This window comes from Puccinia triticina, chromosome 6A, assembly GCF_026914185.1.
Source record: "Puccinia triticina chromosome 6A, complete sequence".
NCBI lineage: Eukaryota > Fungi > Basidiomycota > Pucciniomycetes > Pucciniales > Pucciniaceae > Puccinia > Puccinia triticina.
In genome coordinates this window covers 2,481,015-2,508,985 of record NC_070563.1, presented here as the reverse complement: position 1 = coordinate 2,508,985, position 27,971 = coordinate 2,481,015, and the positions used below count along the sequence as shown (strand labels likewise).

The 27,971-nt window shown below is 49.4% G+C and overlaps 5 protein-coding genes across 5 annotated transcripts; 3 read left to right on the top strand and 2 right to left on the bottom strand.

Moving 5' to 3' along the window:
• Positions 1–500: 500 nt before the first annotated feature.
• On the top strand, positions 501–1,792 carry PtA15_6A338 (uncharacterized protein; the record flags this gene model as incomplete). The annotated part of the gene is made up of 7 exons (XM_053170032.1): positions 501–606; positions 686–942; positions 1,032–1,178; positions 1,249–1,365; positions 1,426–1,566; positions 1,627–1,704; positions 1,784–1,792. The coding sequence occupies 7 exons, from the start codon at positions 501–503 to the stop codon at positions 1,790–1,792; spliced, it is 855 nt and encodes a 284-aa protein (XP_053021264.1).
• A 3,048-nt stretch (positions 1,793–4,840) lies between these two features.
• Positions 4,841–5,601, top strand: PtA15_6A337 (uncharacterized protein; the record flags this gene model as incomplete). The annotated part of the gene is made up of 2 exons (XM_053170031.1): positions 4,841–5,254; positions 5,332–5,601. The coding sequence occupies 2 exons, from the start codon at positions 4,841–4,843 to the stop codon at positions 5,599–5,601; spliced, it is 684 nt and encodes a 227-aa protein (XP_053021263.1).
• Positions 5,602–5,761: 160 nt separating this feature from the next.
• Positions 5,762–6,912, bottom strand: PtA15_6A336 (uncharacterized protein; the record flags this gene model as incomplete). Its single annotated transcript, XM_053170030.1, has 5 exons — positions 5,762–5,811; positions 5,988–6,158; positions 6,296–6,470; positions 6,713–6,754; positions 6,856–6,912. The coding sequence occupies 5 exons, from the start codon at positions 6,910–6,912 to the stop codon at positions 5,762–5,764; spliced, it is 495 nt and encodes a 164-aa protein (XP_053021262.1).
• A 12,632-nt stretch (positions 6,913–19,544) lies between these two features.
• On the bottom strand, positions 19,545–21,066 carry PtA15_6A335 (uncharacterized protein; the record flags this gene model as incomplete). The annotated part of the gene is made up of 9 exons (XM_053170029.1): positions 19,545–19,637; positions 19,714–19,771; positions 19,852–19,889; positions 19,972–20,065; positions 20,133–20,260; positions 20,327–20,384; positions 20,474–20,505; positions 20,582–20,666; positions 20,747–21,066. The coding sequence occupies 9 exons, from the start codon at positions 21,064–21,066 to the stop codon at positions 19,545–19,547; spliced, it is 906 nt and encodes a 301-aa protein (XP_053021261.1).
• A 907-nt stretch (positions 21,067–21,973) lies between these two features.
• Positions 21,974–23,185, top strand: PtA15_6A334 (uncharacterized protein; the record flags this gene model as incomplete). Its single annotated transcript, XM_053170028.1, has 4 exons — positions 21,974–22,156; positions 22,236–22,358; positions 22,479–22,545; positions 22,698–23,185. 4 exons carry the CDS (start codon positions 21,974–21,976, stop codon positions 23,183–23,185), a joined length of 861 nt encoding a protein of 286 aa, XP_053021260.1.
• Positions 23,186–27,971: the final 4,786 nt, after the last annotated feature.

The window sequence follows — 27,971 nt, the reverse complement described above, 5'->3', positions numbered from 1 at the left end:
AATCTACACCAATCACCACAGAATTCAGCCTACTCCAACCTCATCTCTCAACTCTCCCCACTCAAAACAGTTGCCCCACCAAACTCTGAGGGACTGCTTCCCGTGCAATGGGAATTTGCCCAGGGGACATGGAGGAATAACCCTTCAAACAGACACAGTTTGGTGGTGAAAGGGATCGGTCGAGTGACCAGAGGGCTGACCGCATCATGCCTGAGGAGAAGCTCACATGCAAACACCTTATCAGCCGCTTCACATGACTCATTTGTGACCGGTTGCTTGGCGATCCGTCACGTCTGAGAGCGGTTTTCCCAAGTCTCCACAGCTGATGGCTTTGATCCGGCAAACCGGGGCCTTGGAGGACATTAAAAACACCCATCTTCCCTGCAATTATGCCAGCAGCAACCCTCGTCTGACCTTCATCACCTGTTCTGCCTCCGTCACCAAACAGAAAGATAATCGGCTCCCTTTAACTTCGACTGTACAAAATACATACTTTAGTCATGTTGCGTCAAACTGCTTCCGTCAACCAAAATACAGCCTCTCGTCAGTCTTGCGCGAGTGTTAATCGCTCTACTGCACACCTCCAATCAACCCCACCCAATCTCCGTGAGTAGATACAAGTGTGGGATGTTTGTATTATCCCATTCCAAGCCCGCTGACCCCAAATATTACCCGGCATGACCAGAACAATACAACCCAATGCGCGGTCAGACGAATCCCACCCCAGCCGTTCCCAATGGAGGTCACCCCCCGGCAGCAGCTCAACCCGACGGCACCCCTGGCGGCAATCGTAATGAGCCCAATGGTAACCCTGATTCAAGCGACCATGATGATCAAAGGTCTTTACCAGATGAAGAGGGGCTGTATGTTAGGCCTTTGGAGCTCGAAGGCCTGGTCCAACTTGACGAGAGACAAACCCAGATGTTGAACCGTCTTTTGTTGGTGAGCTGGCACACATTAATTCCTCTGATCAGATTGTGCCACATCCTCCAGTTTACTTAAAGAATATATACGTTTATGGTGATTGACAGACTCCCCCCAAGGGCCAATGGCGGGTGTCAATGATGACCAACATGGCGATCCTCAACCAATTGGCCAATGGGGTACTGGGAACTGAGGTAGTCCCTCCGCCGGGCCCCATCCCACCACCGGTGAATCCTGCTTCGCGTGATCTCAAGGTGAGTCCATATGATCAATCGACCCCTGTTTCATTATGCCGCAAACTTAAACTCAGTGTTTGTTCTGGAGACATTTGTCCGCATCAAAATCCGCGAACTCCTCACTCAGGGAAATTTGGATGCTTACAGCCGCACTCATTTGACTGGCGGCGTCCCCATCAATTGCACTCCATTGGTCCTCTTGACGGTAAGCTAAGTTCACTCTTGTTACCAAACTCCCGTGTTAACGCATTGCATCATTTTCTAGGCATTCCTTGCCGCGCAAACGCCAGAATTCCAAGCCAAACAACTCCCGGCCGGCTGGCTGAGAAATCATGTGTCCAACAGGAGTGTCCTGGGCATGTTGCGAGTCCTCTTGAAGCACGAGAGAGGGAATTTGCGTAATCTGGTAAGTACTTTTTGTTGCAATTGGATTGAGTCCATGTACAAACCACCATGTCATCAATAGCTTTTGAGCAATATCAAGTCTTCCAACCGCCGTCCAGTTGATGGCCCGGTCCCCAGCCTGATGCAATTGATTATGATTGTAAGTCAGATAGCTCAAAATTTTTCCCATCTGTGGGACCCATTTCGTCTGACCTGCTCCGTTGCTACTGAGCTTCTAGATTGATTGAGCCATGGGTGCCCCAAATGAGATGAGAGCTGCCCCCGCGGTCAATGCGGCTTATACAGCGACCATGAAGATTTGAATTGCGTACATTTGCCTTGAGGTTGTGTTCCACTACTTGAACCCGGACCCCAGCTCCAACTTGACTCAGTGGGATATTATTGACCGTAATCTCGAGTATCTCCGAAGGCAAAGCAACGACTACAAGAATGCGTATGTATGAGTTTTGATTGTTCATTAATGGGTGAACTGGGGCGCTGCAGCTGAAGTGTGTACTGCTTTTGGTTGTTCAGGTTTGCACGGCTCATTGTGTCAACTGACGAAGCCCTGTTTGGGACTCAAGAATTCGAGCAAATTCCGAAGGCGTCTATTAAACTGCCAACTGACGAAGATGTTGAAGAAGAAATCGCGCGTGGCGGACTCGCCCCTATCAATCCAGTACGGAAGCCCTAGAGGGACACGCATCCGGCCACTGTTTTGAAAAATCAAAAAATGTGATTTTACAAAATACAGATGCATGAAACATGTACCACATGTATACACCTTCCAACTTCGGGATTCCATGAAACCAGAAGTTGGATTCTTGAATCAATGGCCGGTGGAGATCGGTCATCAATAGGAGTCCGCACCTCCGTTGATGCCCGGCCCGTACCGGCCGTCAATAGTCACTCGCCACATCCTCGATGACCGGTTTGTTCCGGTCGTCGAGAAGAAGATGTACTTCTCGAGATGACTGGTTTGTTCCGGTCATCAAGAGGAGTTATGTACTTCCCAAGATCCGGAACAAACCGGTCATCGAGAGAAAGATGTACTCCTCAAAACGACCGGAATGAACCAGTCATCGAGAGAGTGATGTACTCCTCACAACGACCGGAAAAAACCGGTCATCTTGAGGAGTAGATTGATGGCCGGTTCGTTCCGATCATCAAGGGAGTATGCACTCCTCCCGATGACCGGTTCATTCCGGCCATCTAGAGGAGTACATACTCCTCCCAATGACCGGTTCATTCCGGCCATCTAGAGGAGTACATACTCCTCCCGATGACCAGTTCATTCCGGCCATCTAGAGGAGTACATACTCCTCCCGATGACCAGTTCATTCCGGCCATCTAGAGGAGTACATACTCCTACCGATGACCGGTTCGTTCCGGTCATCCTGAGGAGTACATACTCCTCTTGATGACCGGTTCGTTCTGGTCATCTACAGGAGCGTATACTCATCTCAATGACCAAGAGGACAGCCCATTGAGGGGAGCCCTCAATGACCGAACGGACCTGCCATCGAGGGGAATACGTTCCCGATGGCCGGTGTGTACCGCTCTGGCTGACCGGTCAGTACCGGTGACCGAGGAGTTGTTGATGAATCCGCGGTCCCATGGTACGCCTTCTCAAGCTCTCACATGAAAACATGAGCTCTGAGATTCATGGAATCCCAAAGTTGGAAGGTTTATACATGTGGTACATGTTTCATGCATCTGTATTTTGTGAAATAGTATTTTGTTGATTTTTCCAAACGGTGGCCGGATGCGTGTCCCTCTAGGGCTTCCATAATCCAGCCATGGACGGTGCCTGCTTTGATGACCTCGGAGGAGTCTCATTTGAATGAGCTTGATTGTCTCGTCTTGGTGATTCTGCATCAGCCACATGCAAATGGCCACCCCTCTGAATTGATACTAACTCGCAAAGCCAATGGTACATTTGCCCATCACATACCTACGTACATACATCACTTATTAGCTTTTCTACCGGCCAACTGAACCCGCACAAAAATCAATCCCGCATGTATAGTCATTAATACCCCAGATTTTTACCCACCGGCTGACTGAACCGCTAAAAAACCCAATTCCGCTTGTATACTTCTTATGTAAATCCCGATTGTATGCGTATGCGATTATTATTATCCCAGATGTTTATCCACCGACCAATCCCAGAAATCATAAATATTTCAGCCAGGCCCAAATCACCCAACTCCGGGCCGTCACTGTCATGGGCTTTATTGCCAACTGTCCTCGGACCGGTGAGGATGTTTCTGGTCACCAACATGACCCATCTTTGCCGGGCCCCAGGCAGTCCTTTCCCAAACGGCTTGTAGACCGCTCATTTCCGGTCTCCTCATGACCATTTTGGTCCGGTTTGGTCGACCACCAGCTTTGGGTATACCAGCTTACCAGGAACTGTTAGTCTGGTAGACCACAAGCTGATGGTCGCTATCCAACGTTATGGGTTTTGGGTACCGGTCCTGGTGCGGTTAGGAAGTGCGACATTATGACCGATATGGTCATTTACCTGGTTTCTCGTCGGCATTAAACCGTCCTGCCCTCGGTTGGACATTGGCCTGGCCGCCCAGTGGTTTGCGGTAAACGTGCGCCCCGTACTCACATCGTCATCCCCCGCGGGGTCGAACCGAGGCGCGAGGACAGCAAGACTGCCGTACTTCGGGCGTCGAACAGCGCCGGCCGTGTACCGCTCAAGTCGGAATAAAGTCCTGATTAGCTTTTGTTTTTCAGGACAAATCTCCGATCATTTCAGAGTTGAGCCACCCTCCTTGGCTTTGGACGGCCCTTACCGTCGACTTGCAATCACACTGCCCTTCTCTTGTCATCCGCACTATCCTCTTTTCATCAAACGGTCTTGTTCTTTTCTCATTCACCCTACTCATTTCTTTCATTGGTCCCAAACCATTTTGTTTTTCTCCCTTGAATCCATTGTTTATCATGTTCATCCTCTGCATAGATAGGGTATGGAGGGGTTCGAGGTTGTATCCACATATTCAAGCTGTAGAGTAGCCGTTTAGCAATAAGGAAAAAGTCTGCAAGTATTCGATGGTAGATACAATGGTCGATCTGAAGTCGTTTTCAATGGTTGGCTTGCTGGGGCATCGACGGATTCCAACCGTTATATTTAAATAGCCAGGCTGGCCTCCCCCTCAAGCTGCTCCTCCAGTTGTTGGCAAGCCATCTGATCAGATACATAATTCGTAACAGCCGTCACTGGCTGTTTTCCTTGCCCCGGCTTGAGATTGAGATGCCTTCCCGACATCATCACCTTGGCCGGCATGGCTCGCATTCCAACCGGCGGCACATCATACCCTTCGGCCATCCCTACGCGTGCACTCTGGTGCTCACGGCCATCTTCGACGCCAACCCCTCACCGTCCCACTCCCAAGTCGCCGACTCATGCAGCAGACCGGCCTGAAGCGGAAACATGTCTGCAGCAGTCTTGCTCTCTTCACCTACACCTGTCCCTCACCATGTTTCCCTGGCAGATTAACAGTTGGTTTTGGCGCAAGCGCAAAGAGTTGCTCGAACAGGACCAGAAAACCGGCTCACCCCTCCCATCCACCTCGCCAGCTCTCCACCAAGCCATCTCCAGGCCCTCCTCTATCCCTCAAGCTCGGCACGGTAGACACGAGCACGGCGAAAGTATCATCCACCCAGCTATCATCAGATCAAACAATCATCTCAGGATAGTATCATCAATCCCAACATGTCCAGAACCAAGCCCGACCAAAGGGTTAAGCCAAATTTACCCTCCGGGGACGGCCAGAGCTTGCAGTTCAGTTCCAATCCATCTTCGTTCACCATCCCACCGGCCTCTCCCACCTCCGCCCCGCACAGACCGCCCCTCTTGATTCGCTGCAGGCTCCGCCCACTGGCCGAGCGCGTTGTCCACAGAAGTCTTGACCGGGAAGAAGATCAGAGCAGCGAGCCCAACAGGAATGGATTCCTGCCTGGCTCCCCCTTGGCACTCGGAGCTAGTCCGAGTTATTCTCGACCACCCGAATCTTGTGAGATATGGACTGAGTTATCTCGATAATAATTCAAGCAAACAGCTGAATTCAAACAATGAATAGTTTCCCCATCAAAAAATGCTCAAGTAGAAAAATCACCACTCAAACCTTGGGAGACTGGGGGAAGTAAGTTTACCTTGCGCCCTGCTAGAGGAAAAAATTCTGATTTTACACTGGAACAGCGGATCAAAGGGCACTTTCTACCTGGTCTTTTGCAATTTCTTCCAGTAGAACACCTAGGCATATATCAATCAGAAACCAAGATAGGGAATGAGAGGGGAAATTATCAGAACGTGTCGGGCTACTGTAGATGCAAGTTGTACGATCTTTGGCGTATGAAGGAAAGGGCTCCTGCCAGTTTAGATGAACTGAACGGACAATATGTATATGAATGGTTCGAGCATTAACTCACCAATAGCCACCAGGGCAGATCCATCAAGAGCTCGCGCCATAGCAATAGGTTCCTCCCAATTCTTTGGCCTAGGGCCACGATGGGGAGTAGGGATCGATAAGACATTGTGGGAGCTATAAAACGTGGCTGCTTCGTGATGGATCGATCGTAGAAGGTCCTGTTCAGGGCCAACTGAATCAGTCATCGGACTATTTCTGCGCTTTTCCCAGGAGATATATTACCGATGATGGAAGATCTAAACTTGTGTGTCCAAAATCAATTAGGTACAACCAACGCATGACGCAGTGCTGAAGGTGTAATGAACTGACCCGGTGTTACAGCTCTCGGGGGGAATTCCACGGTGTTGTCGAGCGGAAGACTGCAAGTTCCTTGTGTACCGAAAGCCGTCAATGTAATGGTCCTATCTGCATCTTCATCATCAGCCTGATGGAGGTCGGCCTGTTGGAGGTTGGCGTGTTGGGATTTGGCATGTTGGAGGTCGGCCTGTGGTAGGTATGCTATTCGCAGGTCTGTCTGTTGCAGGTCTGTATGTTGTAGGTATGTATGTTGTGGTTCTGCTGTTAGGCGATCTGTCCGTTGAGAGGATGCTGTTTGAAGTTGAGGGTGTGTCTGCTGAGGGTCTGCATGTTGAGAGTTTGCTTGCTGCGGATCTGCCTGTTGTGGATTTGGTCGAGCGGCTGATGAAATTCTTTTCAACCTCTTGTTCTTTTGTCGTTTCCACAGACGATGTCGACCTTGATCTCGACGTTATAGAACTGGTTCCAAGGCTAAAAACCAGGGGCCATGTTCGACCATCAAGGACTTTTTAGTCTTCTTGCTCGGTCGAAAGATTGAATCCCCAAGCCGCGGTTCACGTTCCGAAGTAAACTTTGAGCAGGTGTAGATCGAGTCGCCGTCTATGAGCTTCTGGTACTGAGGGCGGCATGAGGGGTCGATTTTGCGTCGCCCAGGCTGAATTGAGGGAACCATTTGTTCAATATCGAACCGGCTTGGGCGTCAATTACAGCAATATCGAGAAAGCTTGCGTTTCCAGCGGTCCGACTTTGGACCGCCAACTTGACTTCAGCCAACAGAAGAATACAGCTTCTGTATCTCTCTGTCCCCCTCCTCTCTCTCTCTCCTCTCTCCATGCCCCCCCCCCCCCCCCCAAGCCGCCGACCCACATTCCGGCCGCCGGAGTTTTTATCCAGCAACCGCCGAGTTTTTTTTCCAGCAGCCCCCGCCCGCCTGCCGTCCATCAATCGGCCTCACTAATCGACCCAAAAGATTTCGACCGGCCGATTGTGAGTTCCATTTCTCTTCCCCCTCCCCCATCGGCATCCTCTCCAGACTATCAGATCTGACAGTCCCACATCTTCAATCCAGCCTAACCTTTGGAGGTCATATGCGCGCCCCCGGCCGGGGGAGCGAGGGCTGTCCGGTGCAACTGAGTCCTCTGGTGGGCCAGGATCCAGATGGTGCGGCCCGGCCCGTGCCCACTCCAACTGCGCCAGGGGCACATACTGCATTAACGAGACACGACATCAGGGTAATCATCTCAGCGGCAATCTAAGCCTGACATATTGTGTTTTCCGAATAGCTTGGAACGAGATGGTTTGTTATTTTTTATTTTATGCGTTTATTCCAAGTGGCCAGATTAAGGGCCCAATTATAAACAGTTATTGGAATTTTATTCAAAAAAAAACCAACTTCATTCAAAACTTTTTTTGTCTGGATTTTTTTATGTACAGATTCAAAAATAGCCCAAACGACCTCGAGGAGGTCATTTGGGATCAAAAAATTTCAAATTTTTGTTATCAAAACAAATTACAGACATACAGTACATGGATGCAAGACTGTACCGCACTAGTCCAACGGTAGAACTTAGTTCTACCGTTGGTCAGCAATACACAGCCGCAGGCAGTTGAGATTTGGCAACAGCCCAGCCGCCGGAAGCGTTTCCAACCAGTATCCAACCAACCCAATCCAATCTCAGCTCTCCCAAAAATAACTCGACGGCAATGAACACTTCAAACGGCCCACCCCCCGGCCACCAACCAGCTTCCCCAGGGTTACTACCCGCCAACGAACCTTGGGGGTCTCAATCAACTCATACCCAGCCTTGCAACCGACTCGGCCGCAAGTCTCCCTAACCCGCAGGCCCCACTTCCTGCCCTAGCAACACCAGCAGCACCTCCAGCAACTGCGCCAGCTGCGCTCGGCGCCGGACCCAAGAAGGCAGGCGCTTGAAGGCGGTCCGGCCTGCGCGTACATAGATTTGTTCTGGGATTTGCTGGAGTCGCTGCCATTGCCACATGGCATACATATGAAATAGGCGTGGGGTCAAGGGGAGGGGGGATCATTTGCAGCAATTGATTGTGTGTGGTTGGGTGAGGCCGTGCGGTCGTGGTTATCACACAGGCTGGGTGGGGCGGGCGGAACAGGTGGTGTTGGCCAGCAAAGACTAGCACAGTGGTATTCAATGTGTTTTTTGGGCCCCTCAAATACTGATTTGTTGAATATTCAAGTATTCGGAGATATTTGACGGAAAAACTTCCAAAATACATTAAAAACACCAAAAAATTACATTTTTTGTGTTTTTGACTTCTTTTGGCCCATTTCTGGGCCATAAATTTTTGAGGAGGTCATCCGTCAAAAATATCATGGTGCCAAAGACGCTTACAATATTGCCGGAGGCATATCTCATAATGGCGGACGCACTATTTAGAGTGCCGGACACACTTTTGATAGTGGTGGACACACTTTTGATAGTGGCGGACACACTTTTGATAGTGGTGGACGCACTTTTGATAGTGGCAGACGCAGCGTAGCGTGTGCTCTTTTGCGCCCTGCGTGCTTAGCATTAGCGCAATTGCGCGTATCTGTGCTAACGCTACACTAAAATCTAAAATGTATCTGTGCTAACGCTAGGCTAAAAGCTAAAATAGCTTTGCACCCTGTGCGCGTAGCGTCAGCGCAGATGTGCGCATAGTGCAGCGCAGATGTGCGCATAGTGCAGCGCAGATGCGCACAATTGTGATAACGCTACGCTAAAAAAGAGCGCATTTGCGCTGCGCTACACTACACTAAAAGCTATGGTTAGCGTAGCTGACCCACTTTTGGGCCTTTTCAAACTCATCTGGGGCCTTTGGGCCCCAGAAAAGCTTGCATTGGCCCTCTACGCGCCCCTTTGAGCCATTATTCAAATTTATTCAAATATTTGAGCTTGAATTTGCCCAGGCATTATTTGACTCAAATCAAATACAAATACAAATACTCAAATTGATTCGATTTGATGTGCTAGTCTTTGTTGGCCAGGAATTTGGAATTCCTGTTGTGTGGCCCGCAGGTTTATAATTGTACATAATTATTGAGGCTTTTTTGAAACATATTTGGGCCTGTATTTGCCACAAAAAGTTAAGAGATTTTGATTTGAATCAAGTTTGGAATATATTACAATAAAACTTTGATAACTGTTTATAATTGGGCCCTAACTTCTGGCTGAAGTATCCCACCACCCTCATATCCCTTACAGCTTGTGTAACAGGTCCGGTTCTTGGTCGGCGCCTCCGTTGGGGCGGAGGGCAGTGTCCGTTTGCATTGGTAATGGGTGGGCTAGGTCAACAATGAGCTCCGGTTCAGAATCTGAACTTGGTTTTTACTGAACACTTCTTCAAGATCATCTTCCAGAGGATGATGGCTTTGAGTTCTGGGCTGCGTCCGACACCTGTCAACTCAAAACTTGGACTGGATATGAAAAATATGCAATCTTCATGGATCCACCAAAAAAAAAAAAGAAAGGTTCCAAGCTTTACGGAAAAGACAATATTTTGCGTAGGAAAGAAAGGCCATACAAGCACAACGGTAAAATTATTTTAAAGCCGCGGTATCACCGATCTTAATCACAAAGTCTCTCCGAGGATGCGCAAAGGGGCTCCAAAGGAGGTCGCTGTTGTAGTATGATATGTAATGTACCATTACGTTACATTCTACATGTCCAGGGTAAGTCATATGTCATGACTTACAGTAGACATGGGACTTTCCCATGTTTCCTTGACTAGACAGCTTTCTCTCTATTACATACATACTACATAATAGCATGTATATATAGAGCTTGTGTTTCCTCTGTTGTTGTATATTCTCATTCATTCTCATTGTTCATTTCACTTGAAATACATATTCCCATTGTCAGGCTCTATTAGGTTATGAGCATTTTTTCTCACATCTTATAAACAAGTTCAAATGTTATACAGAGTCCTACAAATAGTTTTTCAAAGAGTTCATAGTCATCGTTTGAGTTAGTGTTTAGTATTGTGTGTATCAGTGTGATAGTGGCATAGTGTAAATCCTAGTGTGGATATTCCGTGTGTTTGTGTTTATATTGTCTTAGTGTTACTCAGTTTTATCCCAATTTTTTTTTCTCTCTCCTATATTTGACAAACTTTCTCCGCATTATGGCACCCGTTAACCAATCCCCAAGCTCCATTGCCACCCGATCTTCCAATGCAGCAGCGGTGGCTTCCAGCAGCAATGCGGCCGGCAAACGGGTCGCGGTCAGCAATTCCTCAGACAATGATATCGATACAGTCAGGGCTCCTCGGGATGAACCACGTCAACCGGGTCCTAGGATCAACCTACCAGAGGATGAAGCTCTACCACCTTGACCGGATTTCGCGTATGCTTTGGACCCGAAGAACAAGGATCACATTATCAAACACGCATACCATCTGTTTCCGGACACAAAGAAACTCTTACCGTCCAGCACAAATTTTCGTACCTGGCTTACCAAGATGGAGGAGCTCGCCGATTTTGCGCTTGACTACTGCAACTATTACTATGAAGACTTCTCTTGTCATCCGGTCAACCACATTGTGCGTGTCATTTTTAGGATTGCCTTATCCGACAAGATCAAAGAGGATATCAACCATGCGGATTTGTGTTATGCCATCATGATCTATATTCGGCGATGTTTTACAACTTTCAGTTGCGCGGCTCAAATCAACCAATGGGCTGCCTTGAGAAGTATCGAGTGTGATCAAGGTGTTCCAGCCACAACTGTCGCAGCCACTTACCGTCGTCAACTTTTGAACCTCAAAGAGTCAGGTGCCTCTTTAACCCAAGATTGTATTTTTGGCATGATGCTTAAAGATTCTATTGCCCAAGGTTTGCCCTTACAACAGGAATTTGACTAAAATTGCGCAAGGCATCCTACCGTACAGCCTCGCCCGCAACAAGACATTTCAAACGCGGGCCGGATCTACGACTCTGCATATGAGCATTATGTCATGTAAATGACATTTTTGAGCTCTTTGGAGGTTGTAGATTCCAGTTCTATGAGGGCTAAGGTTTCTGACCAGCCAATTTTTTTTTTTTTGGGGGGGGGGGCTCACATTACGGACACTGGCCCAAACACATACTGTAAAGCCATATTTATGGGCTTGCATGTGCTAAAGCCATATGTATGTATGTGTTACACCTGTAATACCATAGATTAGACCATCGGAGGACCTCTGATCCCGGTGATGACCGGTCAGCCGGTCATTTCAGAGGCAAGGATACAACCTCTTGATAACCGGATGGCCAGCTGAGCGGTCATCAACAGGGATACAACCCCTCCCAATGGCCGTCTGTGACCGGTCATTGACAGGGATATAACCCCTCTCGATGGCCGGCTGTGACCGGTCATCAACAGGGATATAACCCCTCTTGGTGGCCGGCTGTGACCGGTCATCGACAGGGATATAACCCCTCTCGATGGCCGGCTGACCGGTCATTGATGGAGATACAACCCCTCTCAATGGCCAGCTGACCGGTCATCAAGAGGTTTTATCCTCTTTGGTGGCCGGCTGACCGTTCATCAAAGAGGATACAACCTCTCAATGACCGGTCAGCCGGTCATCAAAGAGGGTAAAACCTCTTGATGACCGGTCAGCCGGCCACTGAAGAGGATAAAACCTCTTGATGACCAGTCATTAATACCAGGAAAAATTAAAAACTCAGACCCTGGAATTCCGGACAGGGGTCCCCTGGGGGTATTTCTTGTACGGTAGGATGCCTTGCGCAACTGTACTATAGGGTTGATCAAGAGCTAGCCGCACGCCGTCAAATTCCGCTACTTTTTGTAGAAATGATCGATTTATTAAACAACTGTCAAGAAAAAGTCCGTGGCCGGGAAGCAGCTCATCGAGGTTTGGTACCCCCTGCTACTTTTGAGGCTGAACCAAATCCAATGGCGTTTTGCAGCAATTCCATTGAGAGTCACCCAGACAATGTCTACACGATGGCGACTCGCCCTGCGAAGTTCAAGAATTCGCCTTCTCAAGTCAGACACTGCTTTTGATGTGGTTCCAGCAGCCACCTGATTGGTACATGTCCCGTTCCCCCAGAATCAACTCCAAAGTCTTTGGCGGCCAACCATCAGACTCAGAACCGTGTGCAAACGCCTCAGTACCAGGCCTACTATCCAATCCTAGCCCTGCCGGTTCCCGGTTACGGTTTTCAACAGTTCTATCAGCCAATAGTTCATACTGGTAATAGCCCGGCAAAACCAGGACAACCAGCTGATAATTATTGGCCTGTTTATCCACAGGGTTATCGACCCCGGCCTGCAGCGCGTGAAGCTTTGGCAGAGGTCCCACCCAAAGCGCCCCAGATGTTTGTCATGCAACTGGCACCGCCAATGTACGCCATGCCTCAAGATCCACCTGCAATGTTCAACATGCAACCCACCCCTCAGATGTTTGCAATGCCTCAAGACGCGCCAACAATGAACAACATGCAACTGTCAGCTCAAATGTTTGAGATGGATTGCAATGTTGGTGCGTCTCAGCCTTCTTTCGGCAATTTATTGTTCTTGGCTGCATCCCCGGCCCCCTACGCAGACAGTCCCGCAATTTTCGACACCGGAGCAACTCATCACCTGACCGGTGACAGGTTAGCTCTCACAAACTTCACGCTCCTTAGCAAGCCTATCCCCCTCTGTGTAGCCACTAATGGCCCCCCTTGTTTCATTACAGCGAAGGGAACGCTGACTTTCCCGGGGGCAAGTTCAACCCCTACACTGATTCATGAAGTTCTGTACTTCCCTGATGCAGCACACACACTCATTTCGCGGGCAGCTTTGCGATTGGCCGGATTTTCTCTCTCATTTCAAGCCGACTCTTTTTACATCTCTCATGGTCGCCATTTCTGGACTTGCTCAACCCTCAATCCCATTTCCAGGAAATGGGATCTCCTGGCTCCGTTACACTCTTTTGTTTCCCCTCAATTGTCTATGTCTGCCTCCTCCGTTTTCCCTGCTACCAGTGCCGTTGTGTCTCAAGCAAATTCTGTTGTTACTCAGTCTGTCAGTTGTCTTCCACCTGTTGTTATTCCATCTCCGTCTGTCGCACGCCCCGGCTCCAATCTTTTCCTCACCAAGATTGGAGACCGGGATCCGTCAGTGCCGATAGCTGATCTGCAATGGGACTGTATTGACCAGGTATGTTGTTTCTCCCCGTTCCCCATGCCATCTATACCAAGATTGGAGACCGAGATCCGTCAGTGCTGATAGCTGATCTGCGACGGGACTGTATCGACCAGCTCCCATTTGCCTTACCCCACACAGGCATCTTATAGGCTTGCTACATGCAGGATGTTGAAGTTGACTGATAGGCCCAGAGAGTGGGGGGTTGGGGCTTCTCTAGGAGGTGGCGGGGTCGTGCTGCGGCACAGCCGCCTTGCCCTGTAGTGGATTTTTTGAACTGGGTAACAAGATGTTTTGTCATAATATGTAAGGTTTTACTTCCTTCCAAACACTCCACAAATGTTGTATGTGTTTGATATTTGTCCCTTTACAGCATGTCCAAGTAAGGTTGCGACTTTTGCCGCAAAAATCAAAAAATTTGCGCGCACTCGCAGAAGCCCGTGCGCAGTCCGTGCACGGAAAACCCCCCGGGATCCCGCGGGGGGCCCGCAACAAGGGGTGAGGCAGCGGGCCGGCTGGATCGGATCACCAAAGCAATCCAGCAACGGCAGCGATCCACTCCCCACAATCCGGACGGTCTCCATCCTCAGCTTGGTACGATCATTGCCCACCCTTTGTCCCCATCCTCCCTGCTTTGCCAATCGTACCGCCTGTTGATGCATCTGTTGTGACCGTGAAGAAAGATACTGTTCCTTTTGAATACTCTGTTCCCGTTGCAATGTCTCGACCTTTTGAGATGCCGCATTTGACTGCAGATGAATCTTTACTCCTGCATGTCCATCGACATTTTGGACATGCGAGTCTCAGGACTATCCGACGGATGATGGCGCTTGGTGTGGCCTTGGGCCTCCCGAAGACACTTCCCCAAGGGGATATTCAATGCTCCTCCTGCATGATCTCAAAAAGTGTGAACCGGAACACTTTGACTTCTGATTGTCGCGATTTCCAGCCTATGGACGCGTGGAACGTGGATTTAGTTGGGCCTTTCACTGCCAGTATATTTGGCTGGGATGAATTCATCCCAGTTTAACTGGGATGCACTCAACCAACTTAAAACAGGTTGATCCCAGCCAATGAAATATGAAACCAAGGGGGGTACCTTGGATTTATATTCCATCAGTTGAGATCAACCAAGTTTAAATTGGTTGAGTGCATCCCATTTTAACTGGGATAACCTCAACCCAGCCAAATATGCTGGCAGTGTTTCGAGCTCCCGGCGCTCGGCGGCGGCTTATATGTTATAACTATACGTGATATTGGTTCCGGTTACACTGAAGTGGAGGTTTTGGTCAACAAGAGCAAGGCGTGTGGTGTACTTCAAGACACCATCTTACGTCTTGAACGCCGTACGGGTCATTGTTTGAAAATTCTGCGTTCTGATAATGGCGGGGAGTTTAACAGCAAGATTCTGGGCGACTTCTTGGCAGCAAAGGGGATCACCACTGAAAGATCTGTTGCGTACCATCACTACCAAAATGGCACCATCAAACGGTTCGATCGTACTTTCCAAGACATGGGTTGCACCATTCTACTGGACAGCATGCTCCCTAAAGAATTCTGGGGTTTGGCTTTTGTATGCCTGTTATACGCTCAACCGTATTCCTAACGCAGCCAGTGGTGAGATGACCCCTTTCAAGCGATTTTTTGGTCTCAAACCAAACGTTGATCGCCTCCGGCCGTTTGGTTCTTTAGCTTGTGTCCACGTACCTGCCGAGAAACAACAAAAAACTAGACGACCGTGCATTACGCGGCTATGCCGTCTTTTACCTCCCTGATTCAAAAGGCTGGGGCTTTTGGGTTCCGGATCTTGGATTGTATTGCCATTTGGCGATTGCTACAATTCCCGATTTTCCAAGCTCTATCTCGTCGTCCCCAAGTTTCTCTTTTGCAGATACCCTAGTTCTGCAACTGGGAAGTTTTGAAGACAAGGAACTTGTTCAATCACAAGACAAAATGGTTGATTTCATCTGTAACTCCACGCCAGAAATCCTCGACACATTGGTCCCCACTACCTTTAAGCAGGCAGCAAAGGATGTAGATAGCATGAAATGGCTTGCTGCCATCCAGGAAGAGCTGGCCAATCTTCATTGACTAGGGGTTTGGTCAATCAAACCGGTTCCAAAGGGTACTAAGATACTACGTGCTAAATGGGTATTTGCCAGAAAACTTTCAGCAACTGGCGTCGTACTCCAATTCAAAGCTTGGTACGTGGCGAAGGGTTTCACACAGGTAGAAGGAGAACACTTCAACGGCACATTCGCACCTATGGCTACTTTTGTCTCCATGCGCCTTGTATTGTTGATTGCGGCCATGAATGGTTGGCCGGTTCATACATTTGATTTTGTGGCCGCCTACCTTAACTCTCCTATAGATGAAAAAGTTTGGGTCGCCCCTCCTGAGGGTCTCGAAGTTGCCACTGGGCACGCCTGTCTACTACACAAAGCTCTTTATGGTACACGCCAGGCGGCGCACTGTTGGTGGCAGCACCTGTCGTCAACTCTTGGCGGACTCGGTTATGAAAGTTCACAGTTTGATAACAGCGTCTATGTCCTTTGCAAACGTGGCGGCCCTTCCGTTATATGGATACACGTGGACAATGGGATTGTCACTGGGTCCTCTCCTCAGATCCTACGGGACCTGGAGTTGGCTCTGTCGGACAGCTTGGAAATTAAATGTTGAGATTTCAGCTCAAGGTGTTGAGGCGATGGAGACGAGGGGTGGTGAAAGAGGAGCTGGTGGTGGGGGACACAGGTGTGTCAGGTTGTTTAAGGCTCAGACTCGATGATTTTCATTACTCATCTGAGGAGCGGACACGTAACACACAACTAGAGAGCCCCCTGCACAAGATCCAGAGGGGGCCTAACAGCATGTCCTAACACAACAACAAAAACTAAACATGTAACAGGCTAGTAACAGGAACTGGAACTGGGGACAGGAACTGGGGACAGGAAACTTTACTGGGGACTGGATACTTTACTGGGGACTGGTTAATTTACTGGGGACTGGGGACTGGGGACTGGATACTTTACTGGGGACTGGTTAATTTACTGGGGACTGGGGACTGGGGACTGGATACTTTACTGGGGACTGGTTAATTTACTGGGGACTGGGGACTGGGGACTGGAGACAGAATACTTTACTGGGAACTGGGCACTGGAAACTTTACTGGGGGATGTGAGCGGACAGAGAGACAGATATTCTAACACACCCCCGCGCAAACAGTCGGGGAACCGGGGAATGAGCTAGAAGTTGAGAGATTGGAGAGGTTAGAGTTTGCTGACTTCAGATTGATGATCATCGTTGTCATTGAAGGCAACATGGGAGGGGAGCTTGTCAAAAGAAGCAGCGAGATTGTCCGTAGATTCAGTTGTTGAGGCGTTGGGTTCCACAACTTCGACAGAGAACATGGTTGGCGCCGGCGGTGCTAGCATTGCAAGGTGGGCTTCGGCTTCTAGCTTTGCTTTCAAATATTTCCGATAATCTGCGAGCTTGCCTGGATGGAGAGAAAAGCAATCTTCTGCTTGATGAGGGGCTGAAGGAAGGTGACGACCTTGGGGACACTTTTCAGTGAGGAGCGCTGAGGCCTCGTCTGAGTCGGAGGGAACATTAACTCAAGGTTTGGATTGCACAGGAGCGGAGTCAGCACTGATCTGGCTGTCGAGCATTTCGAGGACGGTCTCGTATGTGACTTCCATGGACAACAAAGTACCCAAAGCGATGATAGCGTTACGGACATGAGCAAGCTTGTTGGGGATCTTCATCAAGATGATGTGACCGAGGGATTCCTCGTCGATTGAAGCATCGAGGGATTCCAATACTGCGATGCCGTCCCAGAATGCTGAGATGAACTGCTGAACGTTATCGACTTGTAGGGGAAGGTGCACCAGCCGATACCAGGCCTTAAACTTGTTCGCTTGCTTCTTCGAAGCACCGAATTCAAGTATATTGGTCCACAGCTTCTTGGGACAGTTATAGCCACTGTTCTTCTTTACACGACCGGAGACGGAGGAATGGACCCGAGTGATGATTGTAGCATGCGCCAGATCCAACCGTTTGGACTGATCGTATTCGATGATCTTTCCATCTTCGCCACGGACCTTGGAAGGTTCTTTACCAATAACGAGCTGGTAAAGTTCTTTGGCTTTGAGGACCGATTTCATTTTCAAGACCCAGTCGACGTAGTTGTCCTTGGTGAGCTCGGAGAGATGGAACTTATCGGAACTGTCCATTGTTGAGCGGAGCGAGAATCAGAAGCGAAGGGAGGAGACTTGACAAGACTGTAAATCTGTTGAGATTTCAGCTCAAGGTGTTGAGGCGATGGAGACAAGAGGTGGTGAAAGAGGAGCTGGTGGTGGGGGACACAGGTGTGTCAGGTTGTTTAAGGCTCAGACTCAATGATTTTCATTACTCATCTGAGGAGCGGACACGTAACACACAACTAGAGAGCCCCCTGCACAAGATCCAGAGGGGGCCTAACAGCATGTCACAACACAACAACAAAAACTAAACATGTAACAGGCTAGTAACAGGAACTGGAACTGGGGACAGGAAACTTTACTGGGGACTGGATACTTTACTGGGGACTGGTTAATTTACTGGGGACTGGGGACTGGGGACTGGAGACAGAATACTTTACTGGGAACTGGGCACTGGAAACTTTACTGGGGGATGTGAGCGGACAGAGAGACAGATATTCTAACATTAAATGGACATCTTTGCTCTCCAACATCATTGGGCTCAAGGTAGCTCGGGATTCATCTGGTTTCAGTCTTGGTCAACCTAAGCTTATGTCTAAGCTACTCTCTTTACACTGGGACGGTGCTAGTCATGCCAAGACACCCCTCCCAGTAGGAAATCTACTGTTATCCTGCAACAACGGTCTGGGACTAGACCCATCTAAGTATCTTTCCGTTCTTGGTTTCTTGAGTTATCTCTCCGCTGGGTCACGTCCAGATATCACTTTTGGTGTGAGTTTTCTATCTCGTTTCTCCAAGTGCCCCGGTACCAAACACTGGAAGTGTCTTCAGCACCTTGTGAATTATGTAGCGGCAACTAGAGACCAGCAGTTGTTACTCAAACCAAATCCCTCTAGCCCACGGCTTGTTTGCTTCGCGGACGCCAATTGGGGGGGAGAATTTTCCCGCTCTAACTACGGGATTCTGGTTCTGTTTCACGGGTGTCCCATACACTGGGTGGCACGTCAACTAGCTACCATAGCGTTGTCAACTGCACATGCCGAATATATGGCTCTGGGCCATGGTACGAAACAGTTGCTCTGGATCCGCCATCTAATTACGGATATGACCGGTTCTGAACCTACAGGCTGCCTGCTCTGTGACAATCAAGCAGCTGTGAAAATCAGTTTGGACAAGGCATCTAACAAACGTACTCGTCACACCAATTGCGAGTTCTACATTACAAATCAGGCTCTCTTTTGCAAACAAGTAACTCTCTCCTGGGTCAACACAAAAAACCAGTTTGCCAACATTTTTACGAAGAACCTGCCGCCTATGACCCACCAATACCAAGTCCGGGCGGCTATCAGAGCGGTCTCGTCGAGTGGGGGGGTGTTGTAGTATGATACATAATGTACCATTATGTTACATTCTACATGTCCAGGGTAAGTCATATGTCATGACTTACAGTAGACATGGGACTTTCCCATGTTTCCTTGACTAGACAGCTTTCTCTCTATTACATACATACTACATAATAGCATGTATATATAGAGCTTGTGTTTCCTCTGTTGTTGTATATTCTCATTCATTCTCATTGTTCATTTCACTCGAAATGCATATTCCCATTGTCAGGCTCTATTAGTCGCTTCCTGTATGGTGAAGCAAGTGGAATACCAATGTGTTTCACATGTCGCCAAAAACAGAGTCTTTAAGATGCTCAAGTAGTGCAACAAACGGCTTTATTCCTGAATTTTAATCTCCTCTAGAGTATGTGATACAAATGAATAAATAGTGTTGAAGAAGTGAAGTATAGATAAAATAACTACTGATCAGAGTGTTTTCCAAGAGTACATACTGTACATTTGTGTGATATTCCTCATGGCAAACTCTTTGAAAGAAAGTGACACGCCGAGAATGAAATTTGTTGGGGAATGACTAATTGCAGAGATCCTTGTTGGCTGCACGAGCTGAGAGCCAAATGTCACCGTTGTAGCCTTTCGTACCGCCAGTGAGATAAATTTTGCCGGGCTGGAGAGAACGGTATTACATAATAATCAGCATGGTCTCGAGTCCGGAACAGTGGATACTCTAACAAGCAACATACATGTTCATCACATTCGTTGATGAGCTTCTTCATGGCAGGCACGATAAACTGTCGGGGACTGCAGTGGATCACACATAACAGGTCAATCACAGTCAAAGAGTGTTACAACAAGTTCAAACCAAGTAAAATCAATCTCACATGGTGAAAGCAGACAGATCGGTAGTTGATGCGGTAATCTGTTGTGTTTGCGCAATGATTTAGTAGTTGAAGAAATTTTCACGGGAGAGAATAGAATAGCGAGCTTGGAAAGAAACTCACTGTGCAATTTCCACTGGTGACTCGCGCGAAATGTTTCTTTCCCTTTCCAGTGATGAGGACCCCGTTGGCGTTTGTGGGTAGTTGGTAGAACGCGCTGGTAGACCATAAGTCAGTACAAGATCTCCAGACATACGACCAAAACCCCATGTGTTATTTCTCACCTCAAGCAATCGCTTTGAGTCAAGGGACATTTCTCTTTCTTGCAGATTGGTTTGTCGACTTCGTAGACGTTTTCTTTGGTGCCACGTTCAATTTGCATGTCGAACTTAGATTTTGCAAGCAGTCCTCCCTGTGTTGAGCAAGTCAGCATTAAATCCTGGCAATGAAAAAGTGTAATGGCCAGATAAACACTGACTACGGAGTGACAAGCAGCGGTGAGGTTGTGAATCATCAAGCTGAGTTCGATCTTTTTCCTGGGAGGACAATCGATGTCTTGGTGAGTATTACAGTAGTGTACATCTACTGACATACCAGACTGAAGAGAAGAAACTCAGAAGCTCACAGAGTCGCATTTGTAGGCTTGTGGATATGAACCTGTGGGTATGAAAAAATTGAACATTGGATCACCGGGTTTTCAAGCATTATGGATCCGGGAAGAGGTAATACTCACGTTGCACGTCTTATAATTGGCGAAAATCAGGCCGGAAAACTTATCAAGCGTTTGGTTTGCTGCAAATGCGATTTTGTCCAGGGCCCTATCAATGACAGCATCCGGGTTAGAATATATTTCGACAGGGCTTCAGGCACCAACTTCGGAAATAAGAAGTGACTTTACTTGTCGCAATGGTGAGATTTGACGCCATGAGATTTATGTTTCGAGAAACAAGTTGTAGTGGGGAACAATTGATCGGGGGCGGCGGAAGTTGAATTATTTTTGGTCACTTGTCCGGGGGAATGTCCGGCAGTCGCCGGTGCGTTCTCACTCGTAGAATTTGTGGACGACGTGGCCGGACGCGCAGCATTCGGGGCAGTCGTGGCATTTGTGGGGTGAGTGATTCCCGGAACTTCAGTATCGGCGGAAGGACTGGCGTTGGCTAGCGTTGGGACTGCGCCCAGCGCAATCAAAATGTAGGCAACGAAAACTTTGGAGATCATTCTATCTATATATCTGAGTATAAATATGTAAAAGGGGCGTAGTTGTTTTCGACCGTCGTGACTAGATCAATTGCAGGACGTGATTTTTGAGCTCTTGAAAAGGGTGCTGGTGCTGGAGAAAGGGTAATCGATGCACAATGCAATGACCACCTGGGTCAAGTGTGGATAGATCAAGATGATGGTGAAGGGGGTAGAAGTGACGGCCTGAGGGGAGTAGCCTAACCAGCTGGAGACAGCTGTTATTTTATTCTAGAAGTGGTATAGTCAAAGTCCAAGCCATCATTCCTCGAACTATTCAAACGGATCATTCCGAGCATCTCCCACTCCAGGAAAGAGACTACATAAATATTTACCAATCCACAGTTCCAAATAATGCTCATGTGTCCTCATAAGGAGAACAGATATGTATCGGTTGAAATCTCATACCGCTCAATGATCCGCTCCACTCTAGTCCGGGCCTTCAGGCATGGCAGAAGAGGAAGAAATTAAGGCGGGTTTGGTGATTGATCACTGGTCTAATTTATGACTATGAACATCATATACTACTTCACTGATTGAATCGAACTGCTCGGACAGGACGGTCCGGAGGGACCCCGAGCCTGCCCGTCCGACCTTTTGTCGGACATGGTTGTGAGTCGGAGCAGTCAATTGTAACTGCTCGGACAGACGAGTCTGACCTGCTGTTAGACCGCCATATCTGACAAGATGTCGGACAGGCGGCTCAATGCCGGTTGCAGTGGTTGGCGGAAAGCTCGATGTGGCTCCGAGTCCGGCGGGTATCCGGCCCTGATGCGGGCTTTCTACACATCCGAGCCTTGATCCGGGCCCCTAGCTCGCCGGATGCACACTTTCAGTGCACCGTTCAGCGGTCTGAACAACTGGGAGGGAACCTTTCCAGCCGAACTCCATGTTTTTCAGTCGATTTCCATCGGCATCAACATCGAGGATCCATCGAACGTACAGCTCAGCTACCAACATGACCTCGCAAGCAGGAAACAAAGTGGATAATCAGAGCGAACGCACTCGAGATTTATTGAATTGCTTCAACAGGATAAAGCATCACGTGGGGGAGGTAGCATCGGGTCGCGAAGTTTGTTTTCAACATAAAACTTCAATCATCTAATTGGTTTACACATGTTTGCTGACTGGTTTTACTACGATCAAAGTAGGTCAGATTAGTGGCTGTATCCAAATTGAAACCATCTTCCGATATCCTCACGCTCTATCAGACCACTGGCCATCTCCACTATGGCGAAAATTACGTGTCTGAATTACAAGAGAAAGTCAAAACGGTTAGTGATAATTCTCTAAATAACGGGGTCCTTGAATCACCCTGATGCAATCTGTACAGCCGTCTGCACAGTCGTCTGACTTCGCACATCTCTCCTGTTTTTCTCCTTATCGACCCAAAGCTTCCTCAGGGAATCAAATGGCATTTCATTGGGGCCTTGCAATCAAACAAATGCAAAATTCTTGGCGGTAAGTGATCATGCTCAGTTTGGTTTTTTAACAAGAATCGTCTATCCGTTTCTCTGCCTCTGTGTTGATAACTCATCTGAGCGGCTTACATGAAACTTAGGGCTGAATTGAGTTGATTTGTATACGTATGTGTACATGTGTCGGGTTTTTAGCGATTCCCAACCTATTTGCTGTTGAAACTGTTGACTCACTTCACAAGGCACAATTGCTCGAAAAGGCCAGATCTGGTCTAGCATCCTCAACTCAAGTCAACCCTTTGGAGATCTACCTACAAGTCAACACATCGGAAGAGGAAACGAAGGCTGGTTTTATCACTACATCCAGTGAACCCATTCTTAACTCCGACCTATATTCGACTGCCAAGTTTATCAAAGAAGATTGCCGATGGTTAAGACTAGCGGGACTGATGACGATAGGATCGATAGATCAATCAAAATCCGATCAGGGGACCAACAAAGACTTCGCGCGATTAGTTCAATTGAGGGATCAACTTTCTGAAAGTTTCGGCGGCCTGGAACTCGGATTAAGTATGGGCATGAGTGCCGATTTTGCTCTCGCCATCAAAATGGGCAGCAACAACGTGAGAGTGGGCTCAAGCATTTTTGGCGAGCGACCTCCATTCAAGAAACCCCAAACCTGAGTATCTTTCACGCACTTCGACTAGAATGTAGCCTCACTTGTCTGCTCGCGCAATCCATTAGATCTTTCATTGAGTTCCGTGCCTGTGCCCAAAGCAGCTGAGGAACGCCCCAAGGGAAGTAAAGCTTTTCTGGGGACATGGAGAGAATTAGAATCTATGCTGGAAAGGCTTTCTCAAGAGTGTTGCATCTTGGGTGTGCACTGACAACATAACCTTTCGGCTCGCTCAACCCCTGGTCAATCAAAGTCGAAACCAAGGGCCAATTGCAAGTCCTGCATTCATAAACTTTCTAAAATTCAGCAGGCTCGACATGATTAGGTGTGTCTGAGTAATCAGGAAAAACTAGATTTTAGAAAAAGTGGTTGATAATGAGATTTTTGTAAATTTCTATCTTGAACCCCATGTGATATCCTGAAAAATAAAAACAGACATCAGACTCTGGTGCTCTGTAATGCTGTCTGATTTTCAAGGGCGTAAAATTTAGTTGGGCATGTAACAAAGAAGTTATACAGTTAGCAGGCCTCTTCCTAATCTATTAAGCCTGCCGCACACCCCTTATATTATATTTTATTTTTGGATACCACATTACATTATACAAGGCATCCTGTCATACAGCCTTGCCCGCAACAAGAATTTTGAAATGCAGGCCTGATCTACAGCTCTGCATGTGAGTAGTATGTAATGTAAATGACATTTTTGAGCTCTCGGGAGCATGTAAATTTCAGGTCTACAAGGGTTAAGATTTCTGACCAGCCTTTTTTTTGGGCACCAAATTACAAACATCAGCCTAACTAAATACGTTAATGTTGAAGGTATGGCCTCCGAATCGGAGGGAGGAGGAAAGAGCGCCCGAGGAGAAAGGCTCGGGGGCAAGAAGAGAGAACAAGAGACCCAGAAAGAGGGTCTAAACTGCTAGCTGTGAGAAGGAAAAAAAGCTTCTCACTACAGGAGACTCACTGGGTCTCAGGGAACAGCGCGCAGAGAACTGATGATTTTTATTCTATCACAGCAGTGGATGAACTATAAGCTGTTTACAACGGGGGGCCAGGTTGTGGGACAGAAGGTGTGACAATGAATATTCAACTGGAAGGAGGGAATGTGTGACAGGTGGAGGAAAAAGGAGAGAAAAGACTGTGAAATTTCAACAGTTAAAGCCATATTTATGGCTTAAACCCATATGTATGGATGTATTGCAACTGTAAGCGCATATTTGTGGCCATTGGAGCACCTCTGATGGCCCTTGGGCTGACCCGGCTTGGTGTATTTTTGAAAGACATGCCATAACAAATCAAGCATTTGATGGTTGGATTCTATGGATTCATCCACAGGTGACTTGTGCAAAGCAGCCACAAACCACAGAAATTTGTTGATCCTCTCAGTTTCATCTTGATCCTCTCAGTTTCATCCTGGAGGGTAGAAAACATTTCCTTGTCAGACAGCAGCACTTTTTTCATTGTGCGGCCTTCAAAAATGAGCCTGGGAAGATTTGCTGTGTTCCATTGCTGCAAGGTCACATTGCAAGTTGTTTCAATATTTCAAAAATCTAGACAAGGGTGAAACAAGTCTCAGAGTCCAAAGAGCATGCATGGGCCCCTTTGGTAACAGGGCGAAAAAGGGAAAGGCAAACAATCACCAGCCAAGGCTCATTGGAAGACTGGAATCTCTCAGGCCAAGATGTGGAGATAGTCCCAAGCTCCTCCTTTGGTGGTGGCACTTTGCACTTGCCCCAGTGTGCTGGTTTATATAGGTGAGCAGCGTAGAATGTCTGCTCGCCGCAGCACGGGCAAAAATGCACATCAAGAGCTCTCTCAATGACTGGCTATACCGGGCATCAAGAGAGCGCTATCAATAACTATTGAGAGCTCTCTTGATGACTATTGAGAGCTATCTCAATGATTGGCTGTACGGTACCATTCATCAAGAGCTGAGATCTCTCAATGACTGGCTATACCGGTCATTGAGAGCTCTCAATGAGTTTGACCCATTTGGCTGGGAGCTTTTCTCGATTTCCTCTGATGTCCACATCACTGCACCTTTCCTCTTGCCCCAGAGGAACATGATAGAACTGAATATCCTCTTTCAAATGGTGCTGGTCTCATGGCTTTTCATTATTTCATTTTTCTTCAAACAATTCTATGAAATCAGCTTCATCTGTTGGTGGGCTCATGAGGCGTGCCCAATGTGCACGATCATCCGTCCTACAATCTGTAGGAAGCCAATTTTTTGACGACATCAATGGCTGATTTTTTGTTATTGATCCACCTGAGAACCCAAACAGCTACCGCGAAGATTAGGATATAGCTCACAAGCCTCTCCTACGGAGAGCGTCCCGCGGGGACGGACCCTCCGTGCGAGAGGCTTAGCCAAGAGCTAGAGAAGTGACGCTGAAGGCCGCCCCCAGTGTGGATTCCGAGACACTGCTGGTCTCCCAGACACGCACCGAGGCAATCCCCATCGTCTATACACACACTGACACTGACACGGACCGGGCAGCCGGGGAGGCACAACAAAACAACAAGATCGGATTATATATGCAACACACACAACAAAATCAGACACACACACACGCAGAAATCGAGACACACACTGTAAGCGAGACGTCAGTGACGCAAGAGAGAGAGAGAAGGAAAGAGGGAAACGAAGGATGCTTTTTTCTACTGGGTGGGGGTCTTGGTGGGGAGCCACGAAGACAAAGACAACGATCAATGTAGGAGGCGGAGGGCAAGAAGAGGGGTGGTCGCGTACAAGGGACAGAAATGGGGACGAAGGAGAGAATCGGGGGCGCGGAAGAGCGATGCATATATGTATATATATGTGTGTGTGGAGGGCAAAGAAGAGAGGAGCTATACAACAAGAGGGCGGGGGAAGCCGGGAGCGCGAGGAGCAGGGAGCGCGGAGGCGCGGAAAGGGCGCGAAGCGAGATGCGCGCGGAGGACAGAAAGACGCGGCGACGGGGGCAGCGGTTGGGTTGTTGGAGAAGAACGGGCGGTTGTGGGAGGACCGAGAGCAGAAGAAGGCCAGCGGAACGAGGGAGACGTATGTATTTTTATACGGGCACTGATAAGAAAGACGGAGGGGGGGGGGGGGGGGAGTAGGGGAAGGATTAGGGGTGGAGGATAGTCTGGTCGGGTTGGTTCTGGACCATGAGTCTGATCTGGTGGCGTTCGTCGACGAGCTGGTCGGCGGGGACGACGACGAGCTGGGGGTTGACGACGGGCTGGAGGATAGGCAAGGCGGTGTGGGGGATGAGGAGGCCGTCGGGCTGCTGGATCTGTTGCTGGTGGTGCTGGAGATGGTGGGGATGGTGGGGGGTGAGCGCGGCGGGGTTCTCGACGCGGAGGTCGCGGTCGGGCGGGGTGGCGATGTTCGACGCGGCCTCGGAGATGTCCCCCCGCTCCCGCCGCCCTCCGCCGCCTCCGCCGGCCTGCCCGTCCCCCCCGGTCCGACGCAGCCGCTCGATCGCCGCATCCACCAGCGCACGACTCGCCCGGTCAGGCCCGCCGGCCGGCCGACTCGCCTCGTCTGTCGGCACGGCCTCCCCATCTACACCCTCGCCCATCCCCGTCGTCGTCGTCGTCGCCGTTGTTCCAGCAGCAGCAGCAGCAGCGCTGCTGCTGCTCTCGCCCTCCGCTCGGGTGCTACACCTGCGAAAAGAAAAGAGAGAAACTCAGCATTCTGGAAAATCAGGAACAGAAGCGTCGTCGGACTAACCAGAACCGATGGCCATGTTGCCAGGCGCGACTCTGACAGTTCTTGGAGCAATACTTGGCCTTGCGACATCGGCGACACTTGGCGAACTCGCGAGGGACCTGTTCCCAGCGCCCGCACTGCATATTAGCGCACTGGCGGATCCCGCCGCGAGTTTCGTCTTTACGACAGGCGTTGCGCATGATCACGCCGGCCCAGTACTGGATCTCGCTGGGGATGGAGGGGGAGTGGACGTCGTGTGGAAGGCGTTGGTGGGTGAAGCGCTCGACGTAGGAGAACACGTTCGAGGCTAGTGGGTTGATCGTCGTCGATGAGGACGAGGAGGTTGACGAGCTGGACGGAGGGTGGGCCAGTTGGGCACGCGCGGCGTTGTATATCATCCGCGTGGGATCTGGGTCGTGGCTGTGGTGCCCGGTCGGCCCGGGCTGGGAGGAGGAGGATGCGTAGTGCTGGTGATGGGAGCCGTGGACGGGGGCCACGCCGGGCACGAGGTTGCCCGCGCCGGCCTGGCCGAGCACGAAGCTAGGCTGACGCAGTATCTGAGGGACCGAGTTGACCATGGGCGAGGTGCTGAAGAGGGTGACCCCACCGAGCAGTAGAGCGGGGCGCAAGCCGTCGGCGCCGGGGTCGCTGGATGGCGCGCGGCTGGCAGATGGATCCTGGCCATGACGGCCGTCCTCCAGCGCTTCTTCTACTTGCATCCGCGCCCGCACCATCGACGAAGAGTACGAGCGATGGGGGTGATGGTGGTGGGACTGTGAGGAGAGCCGGGCCGAGAGATCAATAGACGAGCCGAGCGAATGAGCATCGGGTGCAGAGTGCTGGCCTTGCGCGGAGGCGGGGCGCCGGCTGGAGGAGGAGCCCTGGGCGTCGGCAGCGGCAGCAAACTCCTTGCCGCGTTCGCGCTCGTAGCGTTCGCTCTTGAACCGGCCGCTGAACTTGGCCAGTGCGCGGGTGGCGTCATGGATGGAGCCGTAGGTGAGCTCGAGGGTCGACCGGTTTGCAGGCTCGTGGAAGTATGCGCGCACGTGGGCATACTTGGACAGGTACGCCAGGAGTTGGAGCGCGAGTAGCACGT